The 13,769-nt window shown below is 43.0% G+C and overlaps 1 protein-coding gene across 1 annotated transcript in view; it reads right to left on the bottom strand.

Annotated features, from left to right (window-relative positions):
• Nucleotides 1–13,769, bottom strand: part of COL4A1 (collagen type IV alpha 1 chain) — a 347,504-nt gene that overhangs the window by 207,656 nt on the left and 126,079 nt on the right. Inside the window, exon 2 of the mRNA XM_033949647.1 lies at nt 8,936–8,989. Within this exon, the coding sequence (XP_033805538.1) occupies nt 8,936–8,989 (54 nt within the window). The remainder of the gene's footprint in view (nt 1–8,935; nt 8,990–13,769) is intronic.

Below are 13,769 nucleotides of genomic sequence, written 5' to 3'. Positions count from 1 at the left end.
ACCCACTAAAGGGCACAAGATCCATACAAATGAGCATAATCAATCAAAATCTAAATTAGTAAGGAATGCCATCAAATAAAATTTCCATAGCCCATGGGTCAAGAAATTTCCAATAGATCAACAATTCAAATAGCAGGGTCCTCTACAAAAGCCTTGTGAAAAAGTGAGTTTTAAGAATATGCTTAAAAACAGACAAAGAAGAAATAGTGCGCAGGGGCCCTGATAATTGGTTCCAAAGAACTATTATACAGTATGTATGTACAGTGGAATAGTAAGTGAGGAGGGCGGGGGCGGACCGCCCTGGGTGTCGTCTTGGAGGGGGCACTTGCACCTCTCTGTCAACGATGCCATGTTCACGCCCTCCCTTCCTCCTCCCCATATCTCTTTATATCTTCACTAGCACAAGCAACTTCTCCAGCCAGCTACATGCGACAGCCTGGTTCCCCTCTAAAATCACTTCCTGGTCATGAGGCCAGGAAGTGACATCAGAGGGAAAGCCAACGCCGGTGTGAGCAGTAGGCCAGAGAAGCTGCTTGTGCTGACGAAGATTTAAAGAGGTAGGGGAGGAACAGAGGGTGTAAGTGGGGCATGGGGGGCATAGAAGCAGGGCCAGATTAATCACTAGGCCAAATAGGCACATGCCTAGGGCCCGAAACTGTGTGTGGGACCCGCTGAAGGAGGGCAACTCACCTTGCTATTTTTCAATGGCAACGAGCCCCCCCCCCCCGCCACAGTAAAGGCAACGGGCCCCCCCCCCCCATGCAGTAATGGCAACGGGCCGCCTGCCCATCTGCAGCAACAGCAACGGCAGTGTGGCCGGATGTGTTACTGGAAGGTCCCGCGATGACTGCTTCTGCCAGTCTAGCCCCCTCCAACGTCACTTACTTGCCCTGGAAGAAGTGACGTCAGAGGGGGCTGGACCGGTAGAAGCAGTCATCATGGGACTTTCCTGTAACACATTCGGCCGCGTTGATGTTGCTGTTGCTGCGGGCGGGGAGGGGCCGTTGCCGTTACTACGGGGGGGTTGCCGTTACTGCAGGGGGGGCCATTGCCATTACTGGGGGGAGCTGCAGGGGAGAGGCATTGCTGCGGGGGAGAGGCGTTGCCATGGGGGAGAGAGATGGAGGATGGAAGGGTGCTGGAGGGAGAGAAAGGGAGCAGGGTGGTATGGAAGGGTTGTGAGCAGGGTGGTATGGAAGGGTGGTGGAAGGAGAGAAAGGGGCTGATGGAATTGGTGTACAGGGGAAGGGGAGAGATATAAGGGGAAGGATACTGGATGGAATTGGGTTGAAGGGAGAGAAAGGGGGCAGATGCTGATGGAAGTGGGAGGAAGGGAGAGAAGAGAGTGAAATGCCCAATCATGGGGATGTGGGAGAGGGAAGGAGAGGAGAGAGATGCCAGACCATTGGAGGAGGGAAGAGAAGATGATAGAGGCCACATTAAATGGGGGGGAGAAGAGATGGAACGGAGAGGCAGACAATTTCTGGAAGAGGCACAGAAGGACAGAAGATGAAAAGAAGAGAGTGACAAGAAGATGAGGAGAGCAGAAACTAGAGAAGACAAAGGTAGAAAAAAAAATTTCTATTTATTTATTTTTTTGCTTTAGGGGACATCGTTGTTGCTTTAGGGGACATCACTGTTTGCTTTAGGAGACATCGCTGTTTCCTTGGTGTTGCATTGTATGCAGAATCCAGCTTCTTGGTGGTTTTATTTAACCGTTGTCTACGTATTTATATTTTATCCCCCCTTTTACAAAACTGTAGAGAATTTTTTAGCGCTGGCCGTGGCTAAAAACCATACTACAGTTTTGTAAAAGGGGGAGAGGTTAGTTTGTGATTACATATTCCATACTAGGCAAAGGTGTTTTCTATGTTCTGTTTGTATGAAAGACATGGGTTTTTTTGTTAGCATTGACCAGCCTTGTTTGGCAAAATGCATCAGGCATGGTTCTTGGGAGCACCTTGAATTAACCTAATTTGAATCTCCTTATTTTTCTGCCAATCTTTTTTTGTTTCATGTTGGATTCTTTGGTGGACTGCTTGCCTTGTTGTTTCGTTACAAGTTAACATACATGGAGTGGAACGTGCTAGAGGAGTTACAGATTTGGTTGTTTATACATAGTAACATAGTAATATAGCAGATGACGGCAGATAAAGACCCGAATGGTCCATCCAGTCTGCCCAACCTGATTCAATTTAAATTTTAAAAAAAATGTTTTCTTTTTAGCTATTTCTGGGCAAGAATCCAAAGCTCTACCTGGTACTGTGCTTGGGTTTCAACTGCCGAAATCTCCGTCAAAACCTACTGCAGCCCATCTACACCCTCCCAGACATTGATGCCCTCTCGAGCCCATCCTCCCCCAAACTGCCATACACAGACCGTGCAAGCCTGCCCAGTACTGGCCTTAGTTCAATATTTAATATTATTTTCTGATTCTAGACCCTCTGTGTTCATCCCAAGCTTCTTTGAACATATGGGTTACAGTTGGTTGATGTAGAGTGAGGCAGTTGAGAGGCGTTGAAAACCTGGTTATTAATATAGACCTATTTCAGATAGTATTACTGCTTTACAAATATTTGAACAGTTTTATATATGCATGGAAAGGGTTCAGAGTTAAAGTACTGGGTAAGTAGGTGGGAAGGGAAGGAAGGGGGATTTGTTCAGAGATGTTTAGGGGTTGCATAGAAGAAAAACTGTGCACTGGTATGCTAATCTTTGTTTGTTTTGAATTAAAAAAAAAGAAATACAAGTAGAAATAAAGAAGTAAATAAGAAAACAGATAAATGGGGCGGGACAGGGGCGGGGCATGAGAGGGGTAGGGTGGGGCAGGGGCAGGGCATGGGCGGGGGCAGGGCCGGGGAGGGGCCCAGCTTACTTGGGTGCCTAGGGGCCCTCGAAGAATTAATCCTGCCCTGCGTAGAAGGAGCAGGGAGGCGGAGAGGTGCCACCACCCCAGGTGCATCAACATTTAGACACCCACAGTCTAGGAGAACCCCTGGTCCATAGGGAAGAATCCATACCTTTAGCAATGTTTCCATAGTGATTAGTACCATGATGCTTCCATGATGATTATGATTATGATTATTGAGAGTTTCTATACCGCTACTAATGACTGGGGAGTCAATTCAGTGCAGTCTATATGAGCCTCTGCAAAGGCATTACACTACATGAGCTTCTGTAAAGGTGATATGATACATTAGCTTCTGCAATGCAAGGGCTGTATACTGAAATACCCACAGCTCTGTGGTGGTGTTACAGAGTTATTAATACTGGCATGGTTATGCCAATATTCATCATCCTACTTATATGCACCAAATCAGTTGTCCTATGTATGTATACATGTAATTCTAGGTTTACTATTGCCGCTAAATACCCTATACACATTTACATACCTCTTAAGGAGGTTGGCCATTTCAACTAAATATAATCTATTTACATGCATATTATACTAAACTTCCCAAGTTCCTTTTCAGGTGTAAGATGACATGTTCTAATGAAACCCATTTAGGATTGAAATGATAGTCAAGAACATAAATTATCCTTTTTTTTCTCTCTTGTTTCAGTGTTCTGCTTTCATTTGTGATGAATAGTGCAAATATTAATAAATACCTATAAAGAAAACAAGACTAGTGAAATCATTTTCCCTCAGCATACGAGAGGCCACTGAAAAGTTCTTAGCCCAACCAAGAATGATGTGGAGCCATAAAACTTACAAGTTATTCTACACTTTTCTTGACACTTTTCGTTTCAATGACATGAAATGAAAAGTATCAAGAAAAGTGTGGTATAACTTGTAAGTTTCACGGCTCCACATCATTCTCCTCTTGGCTGGGCTGAGAACTTTTCAGCAGTCCTTCGTATACAGTAGAATATTTTTGGCGGCAAAATAGCCCATGACACATCTGTGTTGATAAGTGATATAGAGCTGATTTAGAAAAGGAAGAACTTTCGAAAAACCTTTGGGACCAGATGCAGCTGGCTCAAAGAAAATGAAAATAAATTTTATGATCTCAACAAACCAGCTGTTGGGATTAAACTGATCTACAATCATACATTAAATTCCAAAGATGATGTTAGTACTAATTAAATTAGCCAGTCTTTCATCAAAACCAGATGGTCCTGATCCTTTCTGGATAAAATATTATAAATAGTTATATGTCTGGGCAAAAATCTTTTCCTGTGATAATACATATGCACAAATTTAAATGAAACAGTTATTACATTCACTGAGATGAATCTGAATGAAAATATTACAGCTTGTAGCCCTAAAGCAGGAAAGACAGAAGTGTAGAAGCTGCTCCTTAATGATGTTAATTGGACAAACTCCCACAGCTGAAATCAAGGGTTTATAAAGGAGCCATTCATGTTTGCTATATGGAGTAGCTCAAACATATGCTCAGCTGGAAGCTTCTTCGTAAAACCCAGATTTGCCGTGCTGTAGCCAGAGCTATGAGGGTATAGAATATTTTAAGGCATGGTATGGTTAGAAGGTTCAGGATCTACAAGGATCATGTGAGGTTTGTATTGTGGAAATACAATACCCACACGTGAGAAAGCATTACAAAAGAGAAATCATTTGCCATTATACCAGAAGAAAAATTTTCATGGAAAGGCTACTATCCAACCATGGAAACATTAACAGAGAATATAAAGAAGGACATCACCACTCACTATAACATGCAATCCCTGCAACTAACTATACAACTCCATCAGTCAAAGAATCAAAATAAAAATCCATGGATGTTCAGGTGCTTACCCGCAAAGACAGGGAAAGCATGCCTGTATTAAAGGTTGTTGTTGAAATGATGTTTAGTTAGTAGTCATTTCAAACTTGCTTGGATTTTGGAAGTGCTGGGGGCTGATCCTGTTCAATATGTTTGTGAGTGACATTGCTGAAGGGTTAGAAGGAAAAGTTTGCCATTTTGCGGATGATACCAAGATTTGTAACAGAGTAGACACCGAGGAGAGAGTGGAAAACATGAAAAAGGATCTGCAAAAGTTAGAGGAATGGTCTAATATCTGGCAACTAAAATTCAGTGCAAACAAAAAATGCAGAGTAATGCATTTGGGGATTAATAATCGAAAGGAACCGTATATGCTGGGAGGTGAGAGGCTGATATGCATGGACGGGGAGAGGGACCTTGAGGTGATAGTGTCCGAAGATCTAAAGGTGAAAAAACAATGTGATAAGGCGGTGGCTGCTGCCAGAAGGCTGCTGGGCTGTATAAAGAGAGGCATAGTCAGTAGAAGAAAGAAGATGTTGATGCTCCTGTACAGGTCGTTTGAGGCCCCCACTTGAAGTACTGTGTTCAGTTTTAGAGACCGTATCTGGCGAAGGACACAAAAAGACTTGAAGCGGTCCAGAGGACAGCGATGAAAATGATAGGAGGTTTGCGCCAAAAGACATATGAGGAGAGACTGGAAGCCTTGAATATGTATACCCTAGAGCAGGGGTGTCAAAGTCCCTCCTCGAGGGCTGCAATCCAGTCGGATTTTCAGGATTTCCCCAATGAATATGCATGAGATCTATTAGCATACAATGAAAGCAGTGCATGCAAATAGATCTCCTGCATATTCATTGGGGAAATCTTGAAAACCCGACTGGATTGCAGCCCTTGAGGAGGGACTTTGATACCCCTGCCCTAGAGGAAAGGAGGGACAGGGGAGATATGATTCAGACGTTCAAATACTTGAAAGGTATTAACGTAGAACAAAATATTTTCCAGAGAAAGGAAAATGGTAAAACCAGAGGACATAATTTGAGGTTGAGGGGTGGTAGATTCAGGGGCAATGTAAGGAAATTATACTTTACGGAGAGGATGGTGGATGCCTGGAATGCACTCCCAAGAAAGGTGGTAGAGAGGAAAACGATGACAGAATTCAAAAAAGCGTGGGATGAACACAGAGGATCTAGAATCAGAAAATAATAGTAAATATTGAAGAACTAAGGCCAGTACTGGGCAGACTTGCATGGTCTGTGTCTGTGTATGGCCTTTTGGTTGAGGATGGGCTGGGGAGGGCTTCAGTGGCTGGGAGGGTGTAGATGGGCTGGAGTGAGCTTTGATGGAGACTTTAGTAGTTGGAACCCAAGCACAGTACCGGGTAGAGTTTTCGATTCTTGCCCAGAAATAGCTAAGAAGAAAAAAAATTTTAAAATTGAATTAGGTTGGGCAGACTGGACGGACCATTCGGGCCGTTATCTGCCGTCATCTACTATGTTACTATGGAACTTATTGGAAATACTATGGGGGAGGGAAGGACTTTTTTTATGTTTTATTTTGAACTATACTATTAATTTTAAGAGCCTCTTTTGCAAAGCCATGGTCGCGATGCTGCTGCAGTAAATTCACTGAAGCCCATAGCAATCAAGAACCTAAAAGAACATAAGAATAGCCTTACTGGGTCAAACTAACAGTCCATCAAGCCCAGAAACCCGTTGTCACCGTGGCCAATCCAGATCCCTAGTACCTGACCAAAATCCAAGGAGTAGCAACATTCCATGCTACCGATCCAATATAGCTTCTTCTTCTTTTAAATATTGTCCCAGCTACCTCTATATCTCATAAAATGTTCTTCTTTACACCAGATTTGGGGCCAATAGAGTAAATATCTGTATATTAATGTTTATGTGGGGGTGCTGAAAAGTTCTCAGGCCAACCAACCAACTTCCTAAATTCTGAGCGTTGGTTTGCCACTAGCTGAAAAGAGTGTTATCTTATTTAATTAAGGGCTCCTTTTACGAAGCCACGTTAGCGACTTTAGCGCGCGCGACTTTTAATCATGCGCTAACCCCCGCGCTAGCCGAAAAACTACTGCCTGCTCAACAGGAGGCGGTAGCGGCTAGCACGGCCGGAGGTTTAGCGCACTCTATTACGCGCGCTAAACCACTAACGCGCCTTCGTAAAAGGAGCCCTAAGTGCCACTTTGCTGAAATGAAATTCTATGATTTCACATTGTTTTGGATCATTGATTGAACCAGATCCACTCTTTTCAGCTACAGTGGCAAGCCAGCGCTCAGAATTTAGGAAGTTGATTGGTGGGGCTGAGAACTTTTCAGCACCCCGTCGTAGATGATCTGAGTCAAGTTCTGCAATATTCAACTGCAGTATAGTAAATTATCTGTCCACCTGCGCGGATATGTGACAAAACTTAGGACTCCTTTTACAAAGGTACGCTAGCGGTTTTAGCGCGCGCTAACCGCTACCACCTCCTTTTAAGCAGGCAGTAGTTTTTTGGCTAGCGCGCTAATCCAGTGCGTGCATTAAAAACGCTAGCGCACCTTCATAAAAGGAGCCCTTAGTTTTTGGAAAAGATTTCTTGGAATGTCTTGCTTTTTGACAAACCTCGTAATGCTCTGGGATACTTGTGTTGTTGATAAAAGAGCTACAAATTCTGTAGTGCATTGGGACTGAAGTTCAAATGCAGGACTTGTCCAAAGTCCCTTTCAAAAAAACTGGGCCACATCACACACTTGCACATTTGATTTGCGTAACTATCACAATATTATCAATTTAAAATTCTAATTATTTGTGATACCATTAATACAGATCATCATAGATCATCACATTATGATTTACTAAGCCCCTCCCTACCCCCCCTCCCGATGTTAATTTACCTCTATGACAACACAATTCCAAATCAAGATCTTTTCATCCATTTCTAATAATTTCTATTAAAAGATTCTGTACAAACGTAAGGAAGTTCTTCTTCACCCAGAGAGTGGTGGAAAACTGGAAGGCTCTCCCGGAGGCTGTCATAGTGGAAAACACCCTCCAGGGATTCAAGACTAAATTACACAAGTTCCTACTGAACAAGGACGTACGCTGGTAGGGCTAGTCTCAGGGCGGTGGTCTTTGACCAAAAGGGCGGCCACGTGAGCGGACTGCTGGGCATGATGGACCACTGGTCTGACCCAGCAACGGCAACTCTTATGTTCTTATGTTTGTTTCAGATGAAAAATATTGACAGCAGGTTAATATTTCTTTTTGGCCTCATCAACAGTAGTTCACAATTATTTCTCCCACAGTTTAGTTCCTATTCTCACACTCCACTATGAGGTAACTTTATAGGGATAAATATTCAGCATTTTGTTGGTCACAATCAACGTTATAACGGGATATTCAATGCTGGGCCATGTCTGGGCAACAGAACTGAATATCTGAATATGTAGAGCCAAATGTCCCTTATGAGGTTAAGTGCAATGTTCAACACATAACTGCCTATGTGAAACTGGACAAAGATAAGACAGTTTTATGCAATCCGACTTGTCCAGTAAGGGGGAAATTCATCAAGGGCCCTTACCGTGACTTAAATAGCCTTAGGGCTCCTTTGACAAAGGTGCGCTAGCGTTTTTAATGCACACACCGGATTAGCGTGCGCTAGCCGAAAATCTACCACCTACTCAAAAGGAGGCGGTAGTGGCTAGTGCATGAGGCAATTTAGTGTGTGCTATTCTGCACGTTAAGGCCCTAATGCGCCTTTGTATAAGGAGCCATTAATGTCGCTTTTCTAAAAACTTGCCATGTTAATAAGTAATGGGATGCAAAATATGCAAATGTGTGTTTTGCATCTCATTACTATGCAAATGTCCTAACACAAGTTGTAGTGATATTCCGCAAGTTATGTTAAGGCCTATACACCACGATAATGTGATATTGAAATATAATAGTACCCCCTGCTGGCAAGAATGTATGTGGAAGACTCTTGCACAGCTGAGGTGGAACATTGATGGTATGTATCACAGCTCTCATTTTATCTCTGTACTAAAGTGGTAGCTTATTTTATTGTTAACAGCCCAATTTTAAAATTTGAATCATATATATACTGAAACAGGTTACTCTATTTTCCAAGACAAGGGCAAAAACATTTGCAATGATTCTGCTATACTGCGGGTACTGAATGGAAAGAAATAGAAAATAGGTTTAAAAACACTTACCTTTGCTCCTTTTACCCCACTACAGTCACATTTGCCTCCACATCCCACGCATGCCTGTACAGAACAGAATAGAAACTCTACATTAGTGCCAAGTTATACTAAGCACATTTTTTTTTTTTTTAATAGAGATGCCTTTTGAGGAAATCATACAAGATGTATCAGAGGCTATACAGTCTTTTATTGAGCCAAGAAAAAGTATCCAGGTTATTCTTCAGATGTTTCAACTGCAGTGCAGCAGGGAGAGGAATGCATTTTTTTTCTAGAAAGAAAGATACTTACAGGAACAACACTAGTAAACAAGGTGAATGTCCAAGGCTCTGGCCCTCACAATAGCCATACCCCCTGCAACCATGCAGAGCATGCAAAAAGGCAGCAAATCCTAAAACACTAATGCAGTTTTAATTGGAAAAATACGAACTAGCAGAATCTTCACATAGAAACTACAAACCACCAGAATGTTTGCCTCCATCACATAGACATCGAACATGGATAGAATCTTACCAAATACATAATATGTGATCACAAATTAGAAATAGAAATTTGTACACAAACTGAACTGGAAACCCCATGTGTCCAGCATCTCCCATCTCTCTTTTCTTTTCACCATCTATGTCTAACATCTTTACTCTTTTTTCTCTTCCTTTCCCCTATTTATATTCAAAATTTCCCTCTCCCTTTCCCCATGTCCAGCATCTGCCCATCCATATCCAGCACCTCCTCTCCCTTTCTCCTATAACCAGTATCTTCCCTGTCTCCCCATCCTTTATCCATACCCAGCATTTCCCCTCTCCCTTCTCTTACCATGTCTGGGATCTCCCCTCTTTCTTCCCTTCCTCCATTCATATCCAGCATCTCCCCTCACCCTTCCCTAGTCATCCAGTATCTTTCCTATCTCTCCCCTTCCATATCCATACCTAGCATTTCCCCACTCACTTCCCTTATCCATGTTCAGCTTTTCCTTTTTATATCTGCTCCTTAATTTCCCCATCTGTCAAGTATCTACCCTCTTTTCTTGTACTATGTTCTGCAATTTCTTTTCTCATACCCTTCCTCCTGTCCATCTGGATCTCTCCCTCTCTTACCTTTTTTCTTCTCTATGCAACATCTCTACCTCTCTTTCCTCTTTCAATGTTTAGCATCTCCCTCATCTTCTGTCCCACCCATCCCCATGTTCAGCATCTCCACTCTATCTTTCCTTCCCTCTCCATGCATGTCCAGCATTTTCCCTCAACCTCACCAAAAACAAGTCCAGCATCTCTTCACCCTTTTCCCTTCCCACCAACCATGTCCAGCATCTATCCTCCCTCTTCCTTTCCTCCAAGTCAGGAAGCTTTTCTTCACTTCCCACCTGCTAAGTATTTCTCCCCTTCTTTACTTCCATCTTGTCCTGTAACTTCCCTGTCTTTACTTTCTTATCCCCTTCTGGAAGAATCTCTCTCTCCATATCCTCCCCCTCTGTCTAACATATCCCCCTCTCACCTTTAACCCCTCCATGTCTAGAATCTTCCTGGTTTTTTCCTTGCCCCATCCAGCATCTCTAACTTATTCCTCTCCCCTGATCATTTCTTTCTCTGTCTTCTTCCCCATAGATCCAGCTTCTCTTCTCACTTCCCCTTCCTCCAGCATTGCTGCTTCCACTGTCTTCTCAGGCCTGTGGCTAAAGTAAAAGGAAAGTGTATCAAAGAGCATTGGAGTCTGAGCTTGTGATTTGTTTCAAAGGGTTGGAACCGGCAATTATGTGTAGATACACTTAGGTGCTATCCTATAACTAGCTGCATATTAGAGAATGACACAGTGACAGTTATCCACGGCTAGCCGCGGGTAACCTGCCGAAACAGTGGGGGAACGAAAAAGTGCTCACTGCGGGCACAGGGACAAGGCCATCCATCGCCCAGTGGAGTGGTGAATGGCCTTGTCCCCGCAGTTAAGGGAGAGAAGGCGTGCAGTCACCGATCAACTTCCGGTTGTGTCAGAGGAGAAGCTTCCACCCAAACACATGCAACTGCAGGCAGGCTGGGCCACTGAAGGGCGGTGAGGTGGTGAGAAGGAAGGGTGGATGCTGCAGGGATGGGGCGGTGAAGGGGCGGCAGGGACGGGTACGGGGCGGTGAAGGGGACGGCAGGGATGGGGACGAGGCAGTGAAGGAGACAGATTTTTTCCCCATGTCATTCTCTAGTACATATTACTTTGCTGATCTGAAATTTCAACCCTATTTTGATGCCTTGGATCCATTAAAACACATTTCTACACTGAAAATAGAGTGCAGAATTAGCATCTAACTTTAGTCGCCATTTATAGAATTCCCCAGATAATTGTCAGCAAATATTTTACAGATTTCCCTCAATGAGTCAAAAAAATCAATCTTGAGTCTCCCTGTTTGGCAAAGTGTTTTGCTGCAATTGGGGGGGGGGAAGTTTTGAGCCATAGAGTATTGGCCAGCTGAGGACAGAAGTCAAACTAGACTCCTAATGAGTGGAACAAAAGTTGTGAGAGAAAAGGAAAAACGAATAAATTACCCTTTTTTTAAAATGCAAATAATGGTACTGTAGCCATAGAAATCTGTTTCATAAACAAGTACGACGAAAAGAGAGTGCCATAGGTCAAACCTCAATTGGTTCCTGCCAGCATGGTTTTAATTTCTGTTTAAAGTCTTAGAAAGCCATTCAGCACTGTTTATTGACACACAGTCAAGAGCAAACAATCATCTTCACGTATCCCAGCTCTGCATTTTAAAACCTAAACATGTAGGATATTTTCAGTTTGTTGTTCATGTAATCTTTTTCTGTACTGTTTTAACAGGCTTGTACGAGTTCTAACAGGCTCATACTGTACAATCCCCATGTGAAGAAGCTATATAAACTATCCGGCTGTTTGACAATAAGACTATTTCTCAAAAGGAAACAGGAAGAGATTCTTGTTAATCTAAGCATTTGGGAACAAGGGGCAGTTTGTTGATTATAACAATAAAAAATATTAAGGTATAATTTTCCCATATACAGGAATATTTATCAAGTTTACACAGATAAAAGGTTAAAGAGTGTACATTCCTCAAATACAAAATAAATTTCCAAGATTGTCAAAATCTGTCTTAAGTGGTCACTTTTTATCATGATCTTCTTCTACTATATGTGGCGCCTAAATTAAGAGGGAAATGCCGTTTTAAATGGTATTTAAGTAAAAATTCAAAGCACCTACTGGCGCCTAAATGAAGTGCCAGAATCATGTCTCCGTAGGCGCCTACCGGTGCCTAATGCCGCATAGCCAGACGCGATTCACATCAAAAGTAGGCGCCGGACATATAGGCCTGGGAAACCCTGGCCTACATTTCCAGTGCCTGTGTTTGCCAGAGGCGTGATTCTCTAAACGGCGCCATCTTGTGACTGGCATGCGATCAGCAGCTGCTTTTAAGGCAGCCATCGACAATGATGCCGTTTAGAGAATCCGGCAGCTAGTGTCCACTTTAGAATTGCCCCCATAGAGGGTGGAGAGGTGACATAGGTTTAACAGTGGCCACTAAGGAGGTAATTCTATAACAGTGGACCTACATTTAGGCCCTCTTTTACAAAGGTGCCCTAACCGATTAGCACGCGCTAATTGATTTAGCGTGCGCTAAATACTAACGCGCGCATGTTAGTCTATGGGCCCGTTAGCATTTAGCACACGCTAATTTGATTAGCGCACGCTAATCGGTTGGCGCACCTTAGTAAAAGAGGGGGTTGGAAGCCCAAGAGGGCATCGATTCAGAGATTATTCTACTGTATAAAAGAAACTAGGAGGGGTATTTGAGATAGGACGTCTAAGTCTGCGTTTGGACGTTTTGGAAAAGATATCCAGAAATTCAGGAGAGAAAATGTCCATTTTTGAAACCATATGATGTCTATCTTTTTTTTTTTTTTTTTTAATGACCTATCTAGGCATTTTGGCCCTTAGTGCATCTATATTTTTTGGCCATTTTTGAATACATAAACATCTAAATGAGAAATGCACAGAAACAAGACATTAAGACATCCAAACAGCCAGCATTCTTAGAAAACTGAGAACACAGACTTCTCAGCAGAACAGAAGGGTACTCCAGGGGGTACTGCAGTGAGCGACACATTCAAAAGTTCCAGGTACACATCACAATAATCTGCTTATATTGTGTGGTGAGCCCTCCAAACCCCAACCAAAACTTATTGTGCCCACCTGTACACCCCAACAATAGCCCTTATACCTGCAAGTGTCATCTTTATGTAGGTACAGTAGGTTTTGGATGGGTTTTTGAGGGCTCACCATACAATGTAAGCAAATTATAGTGATGTGTACTTGGGACTTTTTAATGTGACGTTCACTACAGTACCCTATAGAGTGCCCCTATGATCTGCTGAACTGTGTGTGTCTGTGTGACCATCTGAAGCTGTAATACAGGCTGGAATGTACTGTTTCTTTCATATCTTTGGGTGGTTGGGGGGGGAGTTGGTGACCACTGGGGGAGTAAGGGAGGTCATGCCTTAAGCCCGCCAGTGGTCATCTGGTCAATTTGAGTACCTTTTTTTTACCTTTACAAGGAGCCACTGAAAAGTTCTCAGCCTAACCAAGACCAGAATGATGTGGATGAACCTTACAACTTATTCCATACTTTTCATGACACTTTTCGTTTCAGTGGTCCCCGTATTCATTTTTAAAACAGGTCTAACCCCAAATGTCTAAATGGAGCCCTGGGCATTTTATTAGAGGTTTAATTATCCCTGTAGAACGTCCAAGTCCTAAGCCGTCCTAAACCTGCCCAAAACACCCCCCTTAAGATTTAAATGCCTGGGGACAAAATGACCAGAAAGATGTCTAGAAAGTGTTT

The sequence above is a fragment of the Geotrypetes seraphini genome, chromosome 6, assembly GCF_902459505.1.
Source record: "Geotrypetes seraphini chromosome 6, aGeoSer1.1, whole genome shotgun sequence".
NCBI classification, from domain to species: domain Eukaryota; kingdom Metazoa; phylum Chordata; class Amphibia; order Gymnophiona; family Dermophiidae; genus Geotrypetes; species Geotrypetes seraphini.
The sequence above is the reverse complement of the archived record's forward strand: the minus strand, read 5'-3'. Positions and strand labels throughout refer to the sequence as shown.